The sequence below is a fragment of the Diuraphis noxia genome, unplaced genomic scaffold (assembly GCF_037042655.1).
Source record: "Diuraphis noxia isolate RWA-SAM2 unplaced genomic scaffold, SU_Dnox_SAM2 contig0001, whole genome shotgun sequence".
In the NCBI taxonomy this organism is placed as follows: domain Eukaryota; kingdom Metazoa; phylum Arthropoda; class Insecta; order Hemiptera; family Aphididae; genus Diuraphis; species Diuraphis noxia.
In genome coordinates this window covers 78,022,663-78,048,213 of record NW_028301711.1, presented here as the reverse complement: position 1 = coordinate 78,048,213, position 25,551 = coordinate 78,022,663, and the positions used below count along the sequence as shown (strand labels likewise).

At 27.1% G+C, this 25,551-nt stretch overlaps 1 protein-coding gene across 1 annotated transcript; it reads right to left on the bottom strand.

The window, feature by feature from the left end:
• Nucleotides 1-14,943: 14,943 nt before the first annotated feature.
• On the bottom strand, nucleotides 14,944-18,602 carry LOC149061863 (uncharacterized). Its single transcript, XM_089218097.1, has 9 exons — nucleotides 17,499-18,602; nucleotides 17,130-17,395; nucleotides 16,864-17,019; nucleotides 16,653-16,808; nucleotides 16,477-16,575; nucleotides 16,321-16,408; nucleotides 15,933-16,261; nucleotides 15,707-15,869; nucleotides 14,944-15,598 (listed from the first exon to the last, which is right to left on the bottom strand). Exons 1-9 carry the CDS (start codon nucleotides 17,572-17,574, stop codon nucleotides 15,498-15,500), a joined length of 1,434 nt encoding a protein of 477 aa, XP_089074223.1. The 5' UTR covers nucleotides 17,575-18,602; the 3' UTR covers nucleotides 14,944-15,497.
• Between the last annotated feature and the right edge of the window lie 6,949 nt (nucleotides 18,603-25,551).

Genomic DNA, 25,551 nt, shown 5'->3' with positions numbered 1-25,551 from the left:
TACTTTTAAGAATAAAATTATACAAAGAATGCAAGTGGCTAAATGCAAACAGTGGAAAACGAACAATGCAAAATGTAAATAAACTTCGGGTTTTAAAAAATACCTAAGTAATTTATTATACCTATTTATAATACATGTTATTAGCAGTGCCGGCCCAAGATACGGGTGAACCGGGCGGTTGCCCGGGGCGCTACTTTTTTAGGGGCGCTTTTAAGATACGAATATTTTATAAATTTTAGCGTAATATTTATTAAAATTGACAATAATATAGCTAAATGACTAAATTAATAATTATCTATGACGGAATATTCTGTTATATATATTTTTTTTATAGATTTTACTCCACTTTCTAGTTTTTATCATTATATTACAAATAATTAAAAAATAATATACAATGATATAATATAATCATTATCTCGGGTAAACCAAAAAATTATGTGTTACAGCCGATACGTCTATAAATTGTATCCAAATAAGTTTTGCCGTCCTTTATACCTATTCATAAATATAAGAATTTCAAACAAAATATGTAGGTAAGTATAAAAAGTATTAAATCTATTATGGAGCATTTGATTAAGGGCGCCTTTCAAAAAGTTATATACTATATATTTAAAAATGTATTCATTAATATTATATTATTAGTTAGATTTTGTTTTCTTATGTTTTCAGGCTTTATTAAATATTAATGAAATTGACTTAAAATCTGAGCTGGTAGCAAAAAATTGTTATGATCAATTGAAAAATATTAACAATCCTCAGGAACATTTAAAGCGGCTTCAGTTCCAACGAGTTCCGCATCTTGTGAGAGAACATTCTCAGCAATGCGTCGAATAAAAATAAGGTCAACCATGTTACCAAATAGATTTTCTAAGCTATCTATCATAGCAATTGAAAGAGATTTGTCAAACGTTCTCAACAAAGAAAATATTTTAAATAAATTTTCTAATACTGAGCGGAGGCTTAAGCTGTAAATTGGAATAATATGTTAATATATAAATATTTAACATCAATACCATTTTGTTTATCATTTGTTTTATAAATAATAATGAATAATTTGTTTGTGGGATGTGTTGGGGGGGGGGGGGGGGGTGGTGGAGCCCCCCACTTAATTTACTTATTATAAAAATTCTAGGGCTGAAGCCACCCTAACTTTAAGGTCTAGTTACGCCTATTGCCTCGATGTCATCGACACAATTAAACCTTGATGGATATGAATATATATCATTTGTGTGCAAAACCTCTGGAAATGCTACTATATATAAAATTATTCTAAGGCACAATAATTTAAATGATGAGCCAAATTCAACGTTCGAGCAAAAATTTAAGGTACCTAAAATAAATTATATAAATAAATAAATTTATTGTACAACTATTTTTAATATTATCTTTTTTGCAAAGATTTTAAAAGGTTAACATCGATTCAGAAATCATAGTAAAACTTCCGATTTAATAATTTAACCCATATTATAGGGGTAAAATAATAACGGATGGACCAACGATAAATGTGAAAAATATTACTAATTTTGGTATTCAAGTGGCTGGAGGCGTTTATGAACATTTTAAACAATCATAATTATCGTCATTTGTGGTGGATCAAATTTGGGCCGAGTCCTAACTCCTAAAGAGATGCAAACTGAATCATGTTTTCAAAAAGAATCATGTTATGTCCTAAATCATAATTATACAATACAAATTTATGATTATTACCATATTTTTGATTATTATTATACAGTACATAATATGTCTTTGAAATAAAATAACTTACTTTAAAATAAATAATGAATAACAGATCATGTATTTTTTTCCATTACTGGCTCGAAGACCATCAAGAGCCTCTTTTTATTGTTCAACTTTTTCTTTATGTGTCTTGTCTCTATTTTCCACAGATATTTTTCTGTTCTCTTCTATAGCAAATATAACTTTATCCACTGACGGCATATGATTTAATTTTTTCTTTAGTTGATAATGACCATTGGCGTTAGTAGCGATAAGAGAAGATTCTTCTGTTGTAGAATAAACACGTTTACCAGTCGATGATGCAGTGGAAACTGGTGGAATACAGGGCTTGGAACCAATCAAACTATCCATTAAATTGTAATAGGCCCATGTTTTGGACCCCATTCCCTGACTTTCCATTATGATCCTTTATAGATGTATACGATCTTTTTAAGGTGTTAAATTTCGACTGGCATTGTGGACCAGTAACATGATGCTTCTTTTTCAATAATTCCTCAGCTATATTTAGCCAATTATTTTTTTGAGATATCCGACCCGAATAAAAATCATCAGTTATTTTTCTGTACTCCTCAATAAAAAAAAGTATTGCCTCATGAGGCCACTTAAAAACATTATTGTCGGTTTCATTGTTTATATTTTGTTCCATTGGCAAAGTTTCATTTTGACCAACTGACTCACTTTCATTAAGTAAAGACGATTCTCCATCACTTACATCCATGAGTCTCAAATATTTAGCTTTATTCAGCATTTTATATGAATTTGTCTGCATCCAAACCACAACCAAGAATTTTGACCATATTTATGTTGGTTGGGCATCCATCAAACGTAAGAGAGACAATTGTTACTCCAGTTTTAGTTAGAAGGTCTACACAACGATTAACTAATTCTGCTTTCTGTGAACTATTAATGTGACTAAACGAGAGCCCTCATGTATACATAACAAAATTATATGGGAGTGTGAGTGTGTGGAAAAAAAGGAAAAATTTAAAGGTATTATAACAATTGATCAATTGATTTTAAATGTACGTATTGTAAAATATTAAACACGAAAACCATACACTGTCTTCGGCGCAATTTAAAAGTAACAAAAGTCATGTAGAGTACATTGAACCTATTTTGTGTAAATATTAATATTTAATGCAGTGTTACTACTACCTATTAAATGTTATATAGCCGTATAATAATAGTTGTTTTATCAAATACAAAATATTAAAAATTACCTACCTATTAACTGTTATTATATCTATATGATTTAGTGCCTCGGTGGAACTATATACTATAATATAGGTAATTGAGAATCGTTAAAAGAACGGTTTATATGGTGCAAATATGCATGGTTTAAAAATAAAAAAATATTCAATAATATCAAAAATAAAACGCATTTCAACGAAGGTGCAAAATAAAAACCTGTGCCAAATTTGTATACTATATATCATTTTTATTTTTATTGTAAACAGTATTAAATATTGATTGAGGCTCTTAAAAATAACCTCCTGGAATGACAGCTGGTCGACCAGTAAGTCTCCGTTCAACAGACAATACATTCATTGTATAATTTTGTGCCCTGTGAGCTCAATTGTGTATTTCAAATGATTGTTGTTTCCAAGAACCAGAGACCACCCAAAACTAAGTTTTACAGCAATGCATTCCTATACGTTTTCACAACAATATATAGCCACCCGCTGTCATATTGGCCGCCTCCACGAAACTGAACGATCTTTGTCTGTATTTGGTCTTGATAATATGGCTATGTGTCGTATATATTTATATTTATATACGAAAAGTTCACATCATATTTTGACGTTCATAATTTTCCTTTTGGAAATGTAATTCAAATTAAATACAAAATGAGAAATTTAAAAATTAAATAACTTTTTAACAGTTGAAACACTTGAAACTGCAATAATTGATTTTCACTAGATTTTACTTTAGCAACCAGATTTATGAGAAACTCGGATTTTGTTTTTTATGATCAGTGAGGGGGTAAACATTTTAGAAACAGACGACCAAATTTTAGTACAGTTAGAAATTAGTCCGAAATTAGTTACATACTCGTACTTAAAAAAAGGTTCCGGCAGAAAATTTCCCATTATGACATTCACCGGTAAGCGATCTTTGATAAAATGGGAAGTCAAAAACGTTGTCTTGGACGTTGAGCGGAAGGTGACGGTCAGCGCGTTGAGATTATTATCTTGTTTCGATCATGCCGGAGAATTATTTTAATTTATCATTTTTAAATTCCGAGTGGAGTGAAACAATGCATTATATTTATAATTATGTTTTTCTTCTATCTGTCTTTCACATTTACGGTATAAAAAAAGTTTTGATTTTTAAGTTTAGCATATTTTCTGTTAGAAATAGTTAATTTATTTGATATTTTTAAGAGATCAAAATTGAAAATTCTTTGTAAATTTTGAAAGCATCTTGAATAGTAAAAAAGTGAAAAAAAATGGTAATTTTAACGCATATACGATTTTTAAAAGAATCGATTTTTTTTATGTAACCTGCAACTAAAAACCAAACGACTGTAGACACTTGATATTTTTATATCATGATATTTATATTTGAAATATAAAGGTAAATGAAACAAGACAAATGTTGTATATTAAGTTAAATAATATAGTTTATCTATTATGAATAACAAAATGATTAACATAATATTGCAGAATAATAATCTTTTTATTAATAGTATAGTATTATATACACACCCTGATATGTGATAAATTACATAAAAATAAAAATTATAGTAACCATAAACCTTATATGGCTTATATAAAATAATAATAATAATAATATTAATAATTAACTAATAACAAAATAAAAATAAAAATAGTATCCATCATAGACCTCATATGGCTTATATAAATCGTCCATTAATAGCTGGTGTAGGTAATCCACAATTTTCTGGATGGAGAACAAACAACTTTGTTATAAAAACTAATAAATCTGATTGTTGTGTAAAAACAAACAATGGAAGTATATTATTGATTGAAAACATAGCTACGTGTGAATCTTCTAAGATAAATTATGGTGATTGGTAGATGTTATGAACAAAAAGTACCATTATTCCTACAACCATGTAGTTCAACTTTATTTGGAATTTACAAAGTTTCTAAATTAGGCGCTCTTCAAACATTTTATATTGATGATATTAAAGAAAAACTAGTTTGTTTGCCTTTAAATGAAAATATTGGATTGATGATAATAATTCCATTCATTCACAATCATGAATAATATTAATATTTACTAATATTGGTTAGACATTAACCATATATATTATAAAAAGTATGTATTTATTTGAACAAATCATTTCAATAAATATATTTTTAGGTCTTGGATTGTTGTATTATTTGTCGATGCCAATGTTATCCAACATGTTCCTAGAATTTGGCTTAAAAAAGTACAACATAAGAAGTCAGCTGTATCTAAAAAAAAATTATTATGTTGGTTTCCCTTTACTAAAACTGATTTTCCAAATACAAAAGTGCATTTCAAAAGAGACCAAATACAAAAAATGATACATAAATGTTATGTACCTAATAATACGGATGGAACATGGTTTAAATGTAAACATATTGCTGGTCCTTTTTGTGGGTATAATACTTTGTATATCTATAATGTCTTATGTTGAATTTCATTTAAATCACATTTTTATTTTATACATATTACTAAATTTTTAAATATATTCTGTTATATATAGATAGTGAAATGCTTTCTAGAATGGTTGCAAAAGCCTGGTCTGACGAAAGCCAGAGTTGTGATGCATCTGAAGATTCATTTAGTGATGAAACTAGTGATGATAACAATACTGTCACTAAAAATGTAAGAAGTATTCGTAATAAGAAGAAGCTAAATGGTTTTTCACCAGATTTGTTTTCGAAGAAAGCTAATACTTGTACTGAACATGATAAACCATCAATACTTTCAGAAATACCTAGTCCACCCAGTAGACCTTTAGCTGATCATAGCAATAAAAAAAAAGCTAAACATCAATCAAAATATGTAGAATCAGGTATATTATTATAATTAAATATTTTGTTTTGCTAAAACTATTCTCATATAAGTGGTTTTTAATATTTATTTGTAGTTACTAGTTGCAGTAATGAAATTGAACAAAATATGTCATTAACCACATCAACCAACATTGATTTGGATGAAAAATTATTAAATATCTTAATGAAAGAGAGTGATACTTTAGGTATGTTTTTTATTTGAATACTTAATACATTTCATAAAATAATATCATAGTGTTTCACTGGTATAGAATATTAAAAATGATGATATTATTTTATGCATATATAATAAATATATATTATAGTAATAATATGTGATTCTTTTTAAGATTTATTTTTAAATAACAATGAAACATCAAATGAAACTAACGATGTAAAAAAAAAATAAAAAGAAACCTTATGTCCTTATCTTTATTTTGCAGTATTTTTGTTGTTTTGCTGTATCTTTATCAATTTTGGACTTAGGAAGTTGGTTCAATTATTAAAATTCATTAAAAAATTAGGCAAAAAAATATCAGTGGTTAAAATAGGTGGTTGTCATTTAAGAAAAAAAAGTTGTATTGCGCATGCGCAAATCTAATTAAGTTAAAAAAGTTCATAGGCCATTAAAATGTGTATTTTTATGTCATAACAACCATCTAGAAAACAGTTTTCAAATTGCAGGACCTTACTCAAAGATATCGAGTGTTCTCAATTAGCGATTACTCACTAAACAAAAAAACATATTATTAATAATTTACTTATAATGATAATATACATAATAAATTATTGATGTGTCAAAAGTAAGGAAATTTGGTAAAAAAAAAAAATAGGATACTTCACAGACCTCATATGGCTTATATAAACAAAAAAATGTTTTACTCTGTATTATTTTTTTAAATTTTTCTACAGCATCACAACAACAAGAGTTTTGATCTTTTTCAACTGAAACTTTATAAAATTTAATAAAAAAAATGTTACTGAAATCTATAAACAAAATTGATTACCTGATAAATGCATATTATTATCATAAGTTATCTCATCATCATCGTTTATTGAATTGGTGCTGCAGTCTTCATCAAAATCAAATAAACTTTTTTTAACTGCTCCCACTTATAGTACAACTCAACATTATTATATAATATTATAGTGAAACATAATAATATAATATTTTAAGTAGGTAATAATATAATATAATATTCCTATTCCTATTCCTTGATTATATTACCTATATTATATTATATAGGATATATAACATTATACATATTATATTAGAATGCACAATAATTATTTTGTAAAACAAATAAGCTGTTGGGAATAAATAAAAAAAAAACTAGCAGCTAATTTTTTTAGCCGAGTATATGCACAATTTAAAAAGGTTAGATTAGGGAACTCATGTCATTATACCTAATATACAATTGTCATTGATAACTTACTATTATAATTACTTAGTAATACAAATCAAAGTAAGCAGACTGTCATTTATGTTTGCATTTTGTTTTTCATCGCTTGATATTAAGTGCTTGTAGTTATTATTGACTATAATATCATTATTCATATGCATATCAAAATTACCATTATTAAGCTTTATTGAATCGGTTAATATAGACAAACAATATTGTTTAGATTAGGTCGGGATAATTATTTTAAGTAAATAAATACCTTAATAATATAAAATATACCATAAATAAATAGAATTATTTTCAAAACTCTGATTTTCTGTCACAGTATTGCCTATTCTCAAAAAAAAAATATGAATACATACCGCATAATAATATAGTGCATATTGGTTTAATTAAAATGAATTGTGGAATAAAATGTTTTGAAAAGTGCAATTAAATAGGTATAGTATATCTACCTTGCATACAGTCATTATAATTGCTTATTTGCAAATCATTCTCTCTGTTGAGTACATCGTTAGTTTCATTTGATGTTTCATTGTTATTTAAAAATATATCTTAAAACGAATCGCATATTATTACTATAATATATATATATTATATATGCATAAAATAATATCATCATTTTTAATATTCTATACCAGTGAAACACTATGATATTATTTTATGAAATGTATTAAGTATTCAAATAAAAAACATACCTAAAGTATCACTCTCTTTCATTAAGTTATTTAATAATTTTTCATCCAAATCAATGTTGGTTGATGTGGTTAATGACATATTTTGTTCAATTTCATTACTGCAACTAGTAACTACAAATAAATATTAAAAACCACTTATATGAGAATAGTTTTAGCAAAACAAAATATTTAATTATAATAATATACCTGATTCTACATATTTTGATTGATGTTTAGCTTTTTTTTTATTGCTATGATCAGCTAAAGGTCTACTGGGTGGACTAGGTATTTCTGAAAGTATTGATGGTTTATCATGTTCAGTACAAGTTTTAACTTTCTTCGAAAACAAATCTGGTGAAAAACGTTTTAGCTTCTTCTTATTACGAATACTTCTTACATTTTTAGTGACAGTATTGTTATCATCACTAGTTTCATCACTAAATGAATCTTCAGATGCATCACAACTCTGGCTTTTGTCAGACCAGGCTTTTGCAACCATTCTAGAAAGCATTTCACTATCTATATATAACAGAATATATTTAAAAATTTAGTAATATGTCTAAAATAAAAATGTGATCTAAATGAAATTCAACATAAGACATTATAGATATACAAAGTATTATACCCACAAAAAGGACCAGCAATATGTTTACATTTAAACCATGTTCCATCCGTATTATTAGGTACATAACATTTATGTATCATTTTTTGTATTTGGTCTCTTTTGAAATGCACTTTTGTATTTGGAAAATCAGTTTTAGTAAAGGGAAACCAACATAATAATTTTTTTTTAGATACAGCTGACTTCTTATGTTGTACTTTTTTAAGCCAAATTCTAGGAACATGTTGGATAACATTGGCATCGACAAATAATACAACAATCCAAGACCTAAAAATATATTTATTGAAATGATTTGTTCAAATAAATACATACTTTTTATAATATATATGGTTAATGTCTAACCAATATTAGTAAATATTAATATTATTCATGATTGTGAATGAATGGAATTATTATCATCAATCCAATATTTTCATTTAAAGGCAAACAAACTAGTTTTTCTTTAATATCATCAATATAAAATGTTTGAAGAGCGCCTAATTTAGAAACTTTGTAAATTCCAAATAAAGTTGAACTACATGGTTGTAGGAATAATGGTACTTTTTGTTCATAACATCTACCAATCACCATAATTATCTTAGAAGATTCACACGTAGCTATGTTTTCAATCAATAATATACTTCCATTGTTTGTTTTTACACAACAATCAGATTTATTAGTTTTTATAACAAAGTTGTTTGTTCTCCATCCAGAAAATTGTGGATTACCTACACCAGCTATTAATGGACGATTTATATAAGCCATATGAGGTCTATGATGGATACTATTTTTATTTTTATTTTGTTATTAGTTAATTATTAATATTATTATTATTATTATTTTATATAAGCCATATAAGGTTTATGGTTACTATAATTTTTATTTTTATGTAATTTATCACATATCAGGGTGTGTATATAATACTATGCTATTAATAAAAAGATTATTATTCTGCAATATTATGTTAATCATTTTGTTATTCATAATAGATAAACTATATTATTTAACTTAATATACAACATTTGTCTTGTTTCATTTACCTTTATATTTCAAATATAAATATCATGATATAAAAATATCAAGTGTCTACAGTCGTTTGGTTTTTAGTTGCAGGTTACATAAAAAAAATCGATTCTTTTAAAAATCGTATATGCGTTAAAATTACCATTTTTTTCACTTTTTTACTATTCAAGATGCTTTCAAAATTTACAAAGAATTTTCAATTTTGATCTCTTAAAAATATCAAATAAATTAACTATTTCTAACAGAAAATATGCTAAACTTAAAAATCAAAACTTTTTTTATACCGTAAATGTGAAAGACAGATAGAAGAAAAACATAATTATAAATATAATGCATTGTTTCACTCCACTCGGAATTTAAAAATGATAAATTAAAATAATTCTCCGGCATGATCGAAACAAGATAATAATCTCAACGCGCTGACCGTCACCTTCCGCTCAACGTCCAAGACAACGTTTTTGACTTCCCATTTTATCAAAGATCGCTTACCGGTGAATGTCATAATGGGAAATTTTCTGCCGGAACCTTTTTTTAAGTACGAGTATGTAACTAATTTCGGACTAATTTCAAACTGTACTAAAATTTGGTCGTCTGTTTCTAAAATGTTTACCCCCTCACTGATCATAAAAAACAAAATCCGAGTTTCTCATAAATCTGGTTGCTAAAGTAAAATCTAGTGAAAATCAATTATTGCAGTTTCAAGTGTTTCAACTGTTAAAAAGTTATTTAATTTTTAAATTTCTCATTTTGTATTTAATTTGAATTACATTCCCAAAAGGAAAATTATGAACGTCAAAATATGATGTGAACTTTTCGTATATAAATATAAATATATACGACACATAGCCATATTATCAAGACCAAATACAGACAAAGATCGTTCAGTTTCGTGGAGGCGGCCAATATGACAGCGGGTGGCCATATATTGTTGTGAAAACGTATAGGCATGCATTGCTGTAAAACTTAGTTTTGGGTGGTCTCTGGTTCTTGGAAACAACAATCATTTGAAATACACAATTGAGCTCACAGGGCACAAAATTATACAATGAATGTATTGTCTGTTGAACGGAGACTTACTGGTCGACCAGCTGTCATTCCAGGAGGTTATTTTTAAGAGCCTCAATCAATATTTAATACTGTTTACAATAAAAATAAAAATGATATATAGTATACAAATTTGGCACAGGTTTTTATTTTGCACCTTCGTTGAAATGCGTTTTATTTTTGATATTATTGAATATTTTTTTATTTTTAAACCATGCATATTTGCACCATATAAACCGTTCTTTTAACGATTCTCAATTACCAATATTATAGTATATAGTTCCACCGAGGCACTAAATCATATAGATATAATAACAGTTAATAGGTAGGTAATTTTTAATATTTTGTATTTGATAAAACAACTATTATTATACGGCTATATAACATTTAATAGGTAGTAGTAACACTGCATTAAATATTAATATTTACACAAAATAGGTTCAATGTATTCAAATAAATATATATTTTAATACATAATATATTTGGTATATATTTATGTATGAACCAATTTTAAAACTTTTTTTTACTTTTGTCCACTTTTTTAACATCTTGATTTTATTTGAAACTGTCTCATCTTTATAGTGATGTATGTAACAAAAATATCAGTCAACATATCTGTTTTATGTAGGTATTATATATTTCTACCAGCAGTATTTATTAATTACTACAATATTATATCCACCTATTTTATTAAGTCAAAATAATTATTACTGTGTTATAGAAAAGTGTATATGTGTCACCATAGTGGATTTAATAAAGTTAGTATTGAGAAGAACAAAAAAGGGAGATCAAAAAACACAGAATGCAAAGCTCAAATTGATATAAAAATTAAATTAAGTACTAGGGACACAAAAAAAAAGGATAAATATATTAGAGCGAGTTATATAAGTTTCACTCATCTAATTTGCCCAGTTATTAAAAAATAACTACATAATTAAGTTATTAGAATTTGGAAAAAATATTTATTTATTTTGTATATACTATTACTACATATATAGTATATACTACATATTCAACTTTTATTTATTTAATTTGTTAATTGTAGTATAATTTGCAATTATAGGATGGTTTACCAGCAATCATATTTGTGATTGAACATAACCATATAGCTTAGGTTCTGCTGAAGCTTTATATTTTTTAAGACCAACCAATGAAATTAGAATTAAATTTGAAAATTATTTCAATGACGGTTTAGGTGAGTATTTTTCTCTTCTATGAATTATGATAAATAATAGGTAATCAAAATATATTTATTTAACTGGAAGTTAATAATATAATATTTAACAGTTATATTTAGATACCGTATCCTCAGATATATGTTTATTGAAAACATTTAACTATTTAAATACCTATAAAAATAAATAATTAATCACAATGAATTAATAAAAATTGAAACTAACAGTTTTGCATGTTATAATACTATATTATTTTAGAGCTAATTAGTTAAATATTTTGAAAAATAAAAACAAGTACTTATGTGGCTATGTACAATTACTCTGTCTCATATTATAAAATAATTTAATATAAAATTAGTTTTAAACTGTAATTTTAACTCATTTTTCACAACTGAGTGTTTGAGTTGTAAACAAAGTAGGTAAACAGTGGTGCAATTTGTTTACCTATGTTATAACATTTTTGTACATGGATAACTATTACACAAAAAACTGTAGTGATGTTGAATATGGTGTGCAAATTCTTAAAAAAAAAAAGTATTGAATAAATTACATTTTTTCAATATACAAATTATATATTTATTACCTATAGGCATATCAGAGTCTATAAGTATACATGAAACTAAATTGGAATTAGAATATGGTATAAATTCTGAAGAACTAGCTGATGCAATTAACCCTAAGTATAGGACTGTTCGTCATTGGCATGACACATGGACATTAAATAACCTTGGATCTTCTACTGAATTTGGTGTATTACAGGTATGCATATTAATAACTATAAATTTCAGTTTAGTTTAATTTAACCTTAAAATAAAATATAGGTATAGGTATAACCTAATATATTAATGATTTAAATTAATCATTAATTATACTAAAAACATTAAAAATAACAATGTATGGTAAAGCATGTCAAAACTTCAGCTTATAGTTATAAAAATCAAGTAAAATTGAAAATATTAAAACAATTTTTTTTTAAATTTTGCCTTTGTTATAATATATTAAATAATATAATATAATATCATAACCATTATGATAGAGACCTCAGGACCACGGTTAAAGTTATGTTATATTTATATTTTTCCTTTAAGGAATAAAGCAATATTGATATTTTTTTTAAGCATCATATTATTCAAATGTCAACATAGTATGTATATAATTTTATAATTTATTGAATTTAAATGGGTCTATTACAGTTTTACCAATCAATGGGGCACAAAATTTCCTACAAAATCGACTATTTACATCAAAATGACCAAAAATGGACTTGAACCCTTCTCCAAAACACCGTCCAATTGTATTATTGACTCCACCAATTTTGATCAATTTAAGAAATTAATTAAAATTATTGTTATAGGTAGTTTTAATAAATTAAATAACAATTATTTTTATATAATTATATATAACAATAAGTTTTCTAAGTTTTCTTATATAGTTATATTCTTATTGTGTATACATTTTCATAAAAGTAAAATATGTAATTTTACTCAATTGTTACTTCATCAATTTATATTAATATTGTTTGAATATAAAAATAAGTTTTTATACTATTTTTAGTACATAATTTAAATCTGCTGATATTTTTAAATTTTTACAAAGACTAATATTAAAAATGTAAAATTCCCTGATCTCCATCACAAGTCTTACTTAAAGGGATCAGGAATCGAATAATATTAATAGATATGTCTCCATAACAATTTATGATGTAGTACCTATTCTATTAATTAAATCCAAAAATAATGTTAACCATAATATCACACCATGAAATTCCACACTAATTTTAATACCTACATATTTTTTTTTTTTAATTATTACAAAGTAAAAATAATCTAAATAAATGGATACTAATTTTTTATTTATACATTTTAAAAATATTTCATTTTTAAAGTTACTAATGGGAGCAATGGTTTTATAATCTATACTCTACACTGTAAAACTGATTATACGTACATTGTATTATTTAATTCTTAAATAAACATTTTGCAGAAACTTGAAGATAAAAAAACAGATTATGAAAAAAATGGAATTATTGTAAGGTTTAATGAAAATCCATTTGCTATACTAGTGGTCACTCCTATTATGCAAAAGGCTCATAAATTAGCCTTTGCTAAAGATATTGCTTTTGCAGACAGTACAGCATCATGTGATACTCAAAGTCATACTGTTACATTCATGCTTACATCATGTGGTATTGGAGCTATTCCTCTGGGTATATTCATAACAAAAGGACAAACAGTTGATGAATATAAAACAGCATTTTCCCTGCTGAATGATTCAGTTCCTAACAGTTTTGATGGCCAAGGTTTTCCAAGACATTTTATAATTGATGATAGCGAGGCAGAAAGGCAAGCACTAAAATCAATTTGGCCACAATCAAATATTTTGCTTTGTAGGTTCCACGTTTTACAATCAGTATGGAGATGGTTATGGGACGCTAAACATAATATCAAAAACGAACACAGAAAATTGTTGTTTAATTTATTTCAAAGTATTTTAATTTCACCAGATTATAATAGTGCTCACAAAGCCTATATTACTGCTATTGGCAAGACAAAAACTATTAATAATAGCATAGGTGATGAAATTATACCACTTAAGTATGAAAAATGGGTGAAATATATTAATAATTATTGGACGAGAAAAGAGTTATGGTGTTTAGCTTTTAGAAATTCTGTTCCCGAGTAACAATTCAAGTTCCCACACAGTTCAATTTACACTGAGATTGCGGTGCTGCACTCGGTTCATTATTGGTTCCTAGCCCCGACCGTTGATCATTTTGAATACCAAATTTTAACCAGGTGTGAACCGAGTGCAGCAAAGGTTTAAAAGTTCGAATTTTGACCGTTCGAAGGTTCAATGATTGAACGTTCCGTAACCGTGTATAAGTTTAAGTTATGACGGTTTCCATTCAGTTCACTGTTCATTATTGGACCGTGCTACAACAGTGTTTAAGTTTAAGGTAGGGCGGTGCCCATTTAGTTCACAGTTCATTATTAGACCATGCTACAACAGTGTTTTGTTTTACTTTTAAACCTTCTCAAAATATATTGTAAATTAAATCATTAAATAATATATTGTTCCTCAATAGTTCAGCCAAGTAAAATATTTATTGCTAATACTTTTATTCCAGGGGCGCCCTCAGAAAATCAGCTCAGAGGGTGCGAAATTAAATGTATGTTATACATGCATAAATATGTTTATAAACATATGTTGTCACATATTTACATTATTATACATTGATTTTTTTGTTCATTAAAAAAATCCCAGCGGCTGTAAAGGCACCCATTGGCCCCTCTCTGCGGGTGCCCTTATTTTATTCTAAAGTACATAATATTTAAATTAGATTATAATTAATAATAACTTGAATTGAAAACTTTAGATTTTTATTTTTAATATTACAATTTTAAAACAGTTTACTATAATTTTGAGAGGCGTTCTAGATGTGTAATTGAGCACAACATGTTTTAAGTAATCTTTACTACATTGTTTATAGTTTAATCCACTACGCTGTGACAACCCCACTTGAATGTATTTAATTAAGATATATATATACTATATGCTTACAACATGTTGGATAATTTAATGATTTTCTATATCTTTTGATAAAATGTATTATTGTATGATTCTACATTTTCACAGAAAATATATATGTTAAGCCCCCTCTCTCGGGTATAGCGTTTAAATATAAAATTAAAAAACTTCCCTATACAAATATCTGGCTCACACACGGGTATTGTACATAAATTAATATTTTAATACAATTTAATAATATATAGGCATATAAGAAAAATTATATTTTTATTATTATTTATTACATTTTGTAATCATACATATGAATAAAATAAAAATTAATCAAAAATCAGTGGTTTAGAATGTTTCAAAATATTATTGATGACCTGAATGGCTGCAGAAACGTCTTCTTTTGTTTTTATTCGTCCAGCTAAAGATTCTAGACATAAAATATTTTCAAAAATTATTTATATTTAAGACTATTATAATAACTGTATAATATTGTAAGCATTAGATATTCATTATAAATATACATGAATATACATACCATTCATTACTTTGTACAAGTGTAATATTTTGAATGACCTTTTTGTTTTTCCATGAAAACTGAAATTTGACGCCACATGTCTGGTAAAACATAAATCAAAACAATTTGAAACCGCGGCACTCAATGACAGATTAGATCCAGTTCGCAGAACCAAATAATTTTTCTGAAAAACATGTAAAGCATATTAGAATATATTTTATGTTATAAAATGTATAATAGAATTTACTAGTTCTTCAGCATGACCGTTAAAGTTTGAATTTTCAGTTTGTGGTTTTAAAATTTGCTCTACCAAATCTAAGTTCTCCATAGATTTCAATGGTAAAAAATCCATAAAAGGTGTTGGTAAACTTGGGAGAGGTATAGCAGATCGAGAATGGTTAAGCAATGTATTTAATTTTTTATCTAAATTGCTGAGAAAAGCTGAAACTTTTGTTTGTTGTGTGTTGAATAATGTAAATTGAGTTAGGATGTAGTTTTCTCTTTTCATTATATTAGCTTTCAACTTATCTATTTGTTTACAGCAACAATTCATATTGGAACTGGTCGGAACAACATCTGAAAAAAATATTATAAATTAAAATTTAACGTTTTTGGTATTTATTTTAGTGATTTACCTGCATTGTTTTCCATTGCAGTAAGTGCTAAATGATTGTTATCTTCATTTACATTTTCAACATGATTTGATTTTTCTGCAGGTTCAAACTAAAATATTAAAAAAATAATATTTATACTTTATACTAATTATCACAAATATCAACTACTAATATTACAGTGTTTATGTCAATGTTATAACTGTAGTAATTGTCATCATTCTCATCATCGATCACGTAACTGTCATCATTGTCTATATCTTTACAAAAATCAACTATCTAAAAAAATATTTATAATTAATAAATATATATTTTTTTCATCAAATTTAACAATTATATTGATTTTAGTTACTTACTAATGAATTAGATACAACTTTGTCAGCAACTTCATTAGTTGCATGTAGATTAGCAGGGGTATTATTAAACACACTTTCTGTGACTGTCGAATGCAATTGTGAACCATCATTGTTAGAAGTTTCACTTAAATTTTTATTAACGATGTCCTGTGTGAACTATTAAATAGTTTTAAAATCGTAAGATATATTTTAAGTAGTGCTATTATTTTACCATATTTAGTGTTAATGTATCTTGTCCTTGATGATCAACTACATTTGCAATATTCTCAATCTTCTCTGTACAGCTTGTATTTGGTAAATCTGCAGATGTTGAGTTGCAATCCGTATTTTCATTTGTGTTTATTTTAAACGGCCTTAATACATTACTCTAAAAAGTTAATTGTATAATTTATAAAACATTTTCAAATCATTATCAACAGGAAATTAAATAACAAAAAAGAAATAATTACCAAGTATTAAGTATATAATGGTACTTACAGTTGATGCAATTTGACTTGGTTCAGAAAAACTTATCTTTGGTGGTATTGGTAATGTTATATTATTTATAGGTAATATTGACTGTTGATTTGTTGTACTTTTTAACACTTTATTTTTTAGCGCAGTATCAATATCAGGTGAGAAACGTTTCGGTGCCTTTCTACAGCGATTCTTATGGTTATATGAATCATGCACACGGGTATCACTATCGTTATCATCGCTCCCAGACCATGCTTTAGCAACGTTTCTGGCAATTAGTACACTATCTAAAAATAAATATACGCTTTTACAGATTAAATAACAAAAGTTGTATGATAAATAAGATGTAATTAAACATAGAAACTATAAACATTTATTTATTTTCTTTACCAAATGGTCCAGCAATTTTCATTGAATCATGCCAAATACCATCTATAGTGTTTGGTTCAAACGCTTCCTTTATCATTTTATCAATTTGTTGGTTTTTAAAAAATGAAAATCCTTTTTGGGGTAATTTAAGATCAGTTTTGGAATGTGGAAACCAACATTTTCCAGGAGCTTCAATAGTCGATCCGTCTTGAGTATATGACTTGTACCAGTTAAGGTACGGTTTGGCTAGAGCGACAGCGACCGCGACCGTACTACGACCGCGACCGCGATTTTACTGCATTAATGAAATTAAATGTACCCGGTTTACCTACGGCGACCGCGACCGGCGATTTTGGATCGGTCGCGGCGATTATAACTTCGGTCGCTACAAGAGCGGTCAAATCGCGGTCGCTCCACATATATTCGGATTGAAAACAGTACGGCGGCAAGGTGGGCCTAATAACCCCCACAGAAAAATTTCAGAAATTTTAGAATATAAGAACTTGTATACTTTATATAATATAATAATAGCTATATATAGCTATAATAGTTATATGATACGAAAATTATGAAAATATTTAAATTTTATTTAATTTTATAACCCTTAGTATTTGTTGAAAAAACTTTAGCACATGAAAAAAAATATTTACCTGCTGCCCCCCTCATTAAAAAAGACAAGCAAACGTACAATAGCTTAGCTCATTCATTGAAAAAAATACTTGCTAAACTTGAGACAAATGTTTAGAAAAATCACCTAAAACGAATCTCACTCACAAATATGGTAGTATCTGGAGAAAAAAAAAATAATTCGCTTTAAATGACCAAATCTTCCTATTAAAAATCTGTTGGTAGCAATGGTAAAAATTGTTAACAGGGTAGGATCTCGATGAGGTGATCTATTTGTCAGCATACTAATGACCTAATGGCAATTTGTACCATTATTATATAACATTAACATCCAATGGTTAAAAATAGATTTTTCGATTTTTCTCATTGTGCGTGTTGTAAACAAAATAATGCGTGATAAGTGATAACACAAACAGTCACTTGAATATTCATAATTTAAAATTGAAAAGTAGTAAGTACGTTTGTTATATAAGTAAGTAAACAACAAGTATGAACAAAACACTAAAATTTTCAAAAGAAGAAGACGAGGCATTGGCCGAAAATGTTTCAAAACATCCGGCATTATACAATCCTCAAAATCAAGACCACAAGGACTTGAATATTAAAGAAGCGATTTGGGCAGAAGTCAGTAAATCAGTAGGCAGAAGTGGTAAGTAGATTGATATTAATACTAGTTTATTATAACTAGGTAAATATTGTACAACAGAAACTCGCAGAATAAGTGGTGCAAATGCATAAATAACAATTAATGAATTGGACTTTTCAACATTCAAATAAATAATAAAATATTAACTTATAAAAGTAAATGTCCAACTAATTCACAGCTCTACTATAATTGGTTGTATAATTAACTATAAGGCGTACCAGTAATATAAGTAGGTAGGTCGTATCAATATTATTTTTTCATTATTATTTTATTCATAAATTGTTATTTATTATTAGGACATTGCCATACCCGCATTTGTTGTCTTCACTTCACAATTTACAAGTGCGTAACAAGTTTTAATAATACAATTAAGAGTGAATTTACGTATACATACCAAAACAAGTTATAGCTAAGTAGTAAGTGTACAACATTTTATACTTTAAAAATGCTCATAGATAAATTACTTCAAAATAAAAATATCCAGAATATACCTTCAACAACAACACAAATAATATTGTTAAATTTAAGTTTTATAGTGAAATGCCAAACTTAACTTTTAAGAATCTAACATTATAATATATTAATATATAGGGGGGAGGCATGTGTGATGTTATACCAAAAGTATGTTGCACCCAGTGAGCTGTTTTCTGCTGTAAAATAATGTTGATTCAATTAAAACTCAATTTATTATAATATAACTGCAGGTATCAGTATCTTTAATAAGCTGTAACAATGTAATAATAATATAATATTTATATTAATTATAACAATAATAATATAAGTACTAATATGTATAAATTTGTAAAAAAATAGGTATTATGTTGATGAAGTTCTTGAAATTTGATGATTTTGCCATGGTACTTGCCCTTCTTGAATAAAAAAATTCTTAAATTTGTCTCTTACATCAAATCCTTCAGCATTTGCAAAGCCTCCTGTTCTTGATAAGTCATTAAATAATGTTGGCTGTGTTGTATCATGTTCATAATAAGATTTTCCATTTTTTTCTAAAAATGCATCCCTTAGCAAATTATGCAAGCAACAAGCCACTATAATTAAATCGTCACAAACTTCTGCATCTACAGCTATTGGAGTGTAAAACACTCTAAATACTTGAGACAATAAACCAAAAGCATTTTCAGTTACCCTCCGACATCTGCTTAATCTATAATTAAAAATGGTCTTAGATCTGTCTCCTTGTATTGAACCTCTTGAATATGGTTTCATAATATTCTTATGAAGCCGAAATGCTTCATCTCCAACAATAACATGAGGAGTAACTATATTTGTACCAGGAAGAGCCTTATCTTCAGGAAAATTGAAAACTCCTTGTAATATTTGTTGGCCTATTGTTGTTTTATTGAAAATTCCACTATCGCCTTCTTTTCCATAGGAACCAACATCAATTATTAGGAACTTACAATTAGCATCTACATAGGCCAAAAGAACTATAGAAAAATACTCTTTATAGTTAAAGAATAATGATCCTGTTTTTTTTGGACACTTCATGCGGATATGTTTACCATCAATTGCAGCTATTACATTAGGGAATTGCCATTTATTCCAAAACTCAAGAGCATTTTTTTTTTAAATTTCCTCAGTAGGACTTGGTATAAATATTGACAATAAATGTTTTTTCATAGCTTTGAGTGTATTTTTTATAATAATGCTTATATAACTATGAGAAATTCTAAATTGAAATGATAATGAGCGGTAGCTTTCTCCACTTGCAAGATATCTGTAAGCATAAAAGTAAGCAAATATTGTTGTGATGTATTTTTTCAAAAATAAATAATGACTTTACTACCAAATATAGTTTTGAACTTGGTGGATAAACATTATCTAGTATTTATTTATTTATTATTATTATTCATTAAGTACTAAAAAAAAATGTAATATTTATGATTTATGAGATAGGTATTCCAAATGTAATTGTATAATATATAGCAATATTCATAGACAAATATTAGAAAAATATTAGATTTATTGTAGCTCAAACTCAAACAATAAATGGCACTTAGAGATTTTCCTGAAAAATCTTAGTAAAATAAAATCTAAAATAAATTTTTAATTTTGGAATTCTTTACATATTTCTTACAAAAATTAAGATATTTTTTAACCAAAACCAATGCTAAAAGGAGCTATTAAGATTTTTATTTTTTCTTAGCCAAGTTATTGTACACATAGACCTTAGGGGTATCATTAGATATGGCTAATTACATTTTATAATTCAAATGTATTAAATATTAAAGGCTTATTATTTATTTACAGGGGATGAGTGTAAAAAAAGATTTAAAAATCTAAAAGACTCATATAGGAGAAACAAACAGGCGAGAAAGCAAGGAACTGGATCCAGTGCATCAGCCAAACCGACAAAATGGTCTCTGGCACCATACTTGAGTTTTTTAGATACTGTTCCTCAAGAAAGAGAGTAAGTTATAAGAAGTTTTATTTTCATTAAATGATTTTAATTGATATATTTTTTTTTAAATATTTTATGATACTGTATTTTATTAAGTTGAACTGATCTTAACTTGTATATTTTGTTATTTATATTTATTTTTTAGCTCAACCACAAACTACAATGATGAGAACCATGAAACTGAGTTCATTGAAAATGAAACTTGTGCTGAAGATCTTCAGAAAGAAGGTGACATCAGTATAGAAGTTCCCATTGATGCACAGAAATTACCTCAATATTCAGCTAATTCTAAAGAAAATAAAAGAAAATATATATCAGAAATGTTTGAAAAAAGATCTAAAGAGAGAATGGACATAATATCTAAACTATCTGCAGCAACCTCATCATCAAATGAGCAAGAGGACTCTGTTGATTATTTTTTTAAAAGTTTAGCTTTAACAGTGAAAAAGTTACCATCAAATTTGATTGTACAAGCAAAATTAAAATGTTTGACTGTAGTAACAGAATTGGAACAACAGCATTTGGAAACACCTGTTGATACTGTAAAAAACCATTCTCTGTCTATAAATTCAGCTTCAACATCTGCATCTTATTCTCATCAATCATCACACTTAACATTAGAACCACATTATTCATCTAACAGTATAAACCCAGATCTTCAACATTATAATGAGTATAACCAATACTACACAAAAGCACCGATCAGTACGTTAAGTCAATACCAAATTGAAAAAAGACATGGAGATGTAAGGGAAGAAGAAGACATTGTAAAATACCACAATCTGTAGTCATGAAGAATTTCCAAATTTTACTATTTTAATAATATGTTAATTTAAAAAAATAATATTATCAAGGAAAATGTTTTTTTTAATTTTATTTTATACTTTTAAATATCTATTGGCTATTTTTATTAAAGTTTAACTTACACTTTAATTTGTATAATAATAAACATACCTAAAATGTTAGAAGTGCTTCAACCTACATGTTTAATCGTATCTAAATTAAAACCGTAATTAAAAATAATTTGAAAACTATTGAGTATAGAATATTAGAAAATGATAAAAATATAAAGATTTGGGATATATTTCATGTACCTACAGTTATTCATTATTTAAAATATTAAATATTCATATCCTACAAATTTAATTCAACTTTCCGGTAGACATTGTATTTAAGGTAGGTATGTTTTAGACAAACTAATGGGAAATCTTGCATTTAACTTTAAAATCTTAGATATAGTAAGAAAATTGTTTATGAATTTTTAACTCAAAATAATTTGAAAATGTTAGTGATCTTGACTTGACTCTCATAAAAATTATTTAGGATTTACACCCACTTTTTTTTTAATTTCCACTGAAAGCAAATTATGAGAAACATTGAATAACATTTTTATCCACATACATGTAAAAAAAAAACCAATAAAAATCGAAAATTTCATTGCTAGGTAATTTTTAAAATAGATCATAGAACTGTTACCTTAGAGTTACTGCCAACTTTTCTTCAGGTGTTATAGGTTTTGGTACAAATGGTGTTGGAATAGTAGTCAGGTCTCCTTCAATTAGGCTCAAAATGTAGTCAAATTGATCACGGTTGAGACGAAAAAATTCTCTGAATTTTTTCTCATCTAGGCGGAGATGACCGTTGATCAGTATTTGATGATACCCTTCTTCTCTCCTGGTCTTAAATAATGGATTAGGTCTTGATTTTGGCTTTGGATTAACTAAATACTGTAAATAAATATCATCGTCGTCTGCTTCTTCGAGTAATAACCATTGAATTAATTGGTTATTATCCATGTTTGCGTTTGTGAAATTATAAGTTAGGTTTTCTTAGTATTATTTTATACTTCGATACAAAACTTAAATAGTCGAATTTATTAAGTCAAACATAAATTCTCATATAAGTATTCGGCTATGATTATTGATTAAATTATTTCTGTTATCAATTATCATCCCCTCTATGACAGAATTTTTCATTTAGAAGCGGTCGCTATCGCTGTAAATAAACCATGTTGGCGATTTGCGACCGCGACCGCGATCGCGATTATTATTCAGTCGCAGTCGCTGTCGCTCTAGCCAAACCGTACCTTTATATGGAACATGTTGTATACTGTTGCATTTAGAAAATTCTACAATTAACCATGACCTAAACAACCAAAGAAATATATTATGTATAGTTATTATTATTTTTTGTATATTTTAAATATTAAACCAACATGATGTTTGTTAAATAGGTGGGAATTAACAAGTACAATTTCCAAAAATATTATTATTAATATTCTTATTCTAATATTCAAAAAGTTGTAATGAATTTAATATAAATACAGTACCTAGGTCACTGTTATTAATAATGACAGTAAGTGTAATTTTACTTCTATTTCTTTAGTTCAAAAAGCAAAATATCTATTATGAATACTTACTCTTATTAAAATATCAAAAACACTATAAGATGAACATTGTATTGTTGTATAGATAATGCAAACATGACCACTGTACAAGAGCAAGACTAATAAAAGCATTAGGTGTAGGTAATGTGTTTTAATTTTATATTTTTAGTTAGTATATAATTATAATTGTATTAATATACATGTATGTATGCCATAAAATTATTTAAATGAAAATAAATAAATAATAAAAATATTATATTATAGGTAATTTGTTTTTAATAACTTTATTGATGAAGAAATGGTATTACAATATTATGTACTTCATCAAAAGGCAAACAAACAAGTTTTTCAACAATATCGCTTTCTTCCCAACTAATAAGTGGTCCTAGCTCAGAAACTTTGTAGATTCCTAAAGACGATGACTTGCAAGGATTGTCAAAAAATTCTTCTTTTCTAACATAACTACGTCCAATTACTACAACTTGCGGTTTATTAGAAGTTAAAGTAGCAAAATTTTCAACTATTACTACCTGTCCATCACTTGTTTTCACACAATTATTGGCCTTGTCTAATTTTATGGTAAAATGTTTAAATTGCCATCCATTATATTGTGGATTACAAGTGTTTGACAACAATGCTCTTGGTTTACTATTGTCATATCTACATTCAATTGGACCAACTTCTTTTTGTGAATTGTTTTGTGACATATTCATTTTGAAAAATGATCGTTCCGCATTTCTTCGAATAATTTGCTGTACGGGTTTATTTCCTGTTTTCACATCTCTTTTTAAAACCTGCATATGATTTTCAAATGGAAATGCTGATATAGAGTCAAGTGGTCCATATTTTAATGCATCTTGTGCTAGGTGTACTAAAGCATGTACATTATGCGATATATAATTAACACCATAAATGTTTTTGAAAGTTTCAACAAAATACTTTAGAAGGTCTTGTGCATAATATAAATATTCTTGATTTGATTTACTTGATAATAAAATTCTCATTGCTATTGATAAAACAAGAAAGTGATTATAAATATGAGGATCTATTATGTCATTTTTAAACAAAACTATTCCAGTGTACAACAAACATTGACGCAACTCTGTAGCTTTCCATCTGTTTAAGTCTTTCAATGGATGTGTTCTTGAATATTCTGAAGGTTTTCTTTGAAATTCAACAGGAATGTGGTGAGCTAGTGAGGTGAGATTATTATCAAGGACAGCAATTGACTTTGGTGGTAAATTATGTCTATGTTTTACTGAGATCCAGAATGATAAAACTTTTTTGACTACACCAATGCAAACTAAATGCATATAATCGTAAGGCACAGATAATATAACATCAAAATCAGGAACCTCAGCTAGTATTGTAGTACCATTGTGAAAACCTTCATATTGGTAATTAATAAACCTGTTATGAGTTCGCAGAGGTGCGTCTAACTCTGGAAAACATGATGTATTTTGAGCTCGTTCTCCAGAAGTTGTACAGCGGACACAAGAATATCTCCCAGTATGACCACGACAATTCAATACAAAAGACTTTGCCGGGGCATCACAGATAACAGCATGTAATTTAACTGTAACTTCTTTATTATTATATTTTATAATTGTTTGTTTCATCGATTTGAATTCATCAACAAACTCTTTTAAATAATTATTTGGGTCATTTGGTTTTTTTTTTCCAAAATATAAACCAATCAAAAATACAACTGGTTTTTTAAAACTTAAATTAGAATAATAACCCATAATTGGCCAAAGATGACTAGGTGGATTTTTTGTAACAGATATTCCATCTATGCCAACCACTAACAACAATTCTGATGGCAATTGGCCTACACATTCTTCATCTAACATCTTGATTGAATTTTCTATTCCAAAATAATAATAATGTCCATCTTCCATTGCTCTTACTTGAGTAATTTTTGGTGTTTTTAGTAATGTACGAGCATCTTGTGGAAGTTCCTTCAAATTCAGTAATAATTTTAATCTTTTAAGTA

Coding starts and splice junctions, on each gene's coding strand:
- LOC149061863 (XM_089218097.1), bottom strand. CDS start 17,574: ATGATAAAGGAAGCGTTTGAACCAAACACTATAGATGGTATTTGGCAT. Junction 17,020..17,129: donor CAAGTCAAATTGCATCAACT/GTAAGTACCATT, acceptor TTAACTTTTTAG/AGTAATGTATTAAGGCCGTT. Junction 16,809..16,863: donor ATACATTAACACTAAATATG/GTAAAATAATAG, acceptor ACTATTTAATAG/TTCACACAGGACATCGTTAA.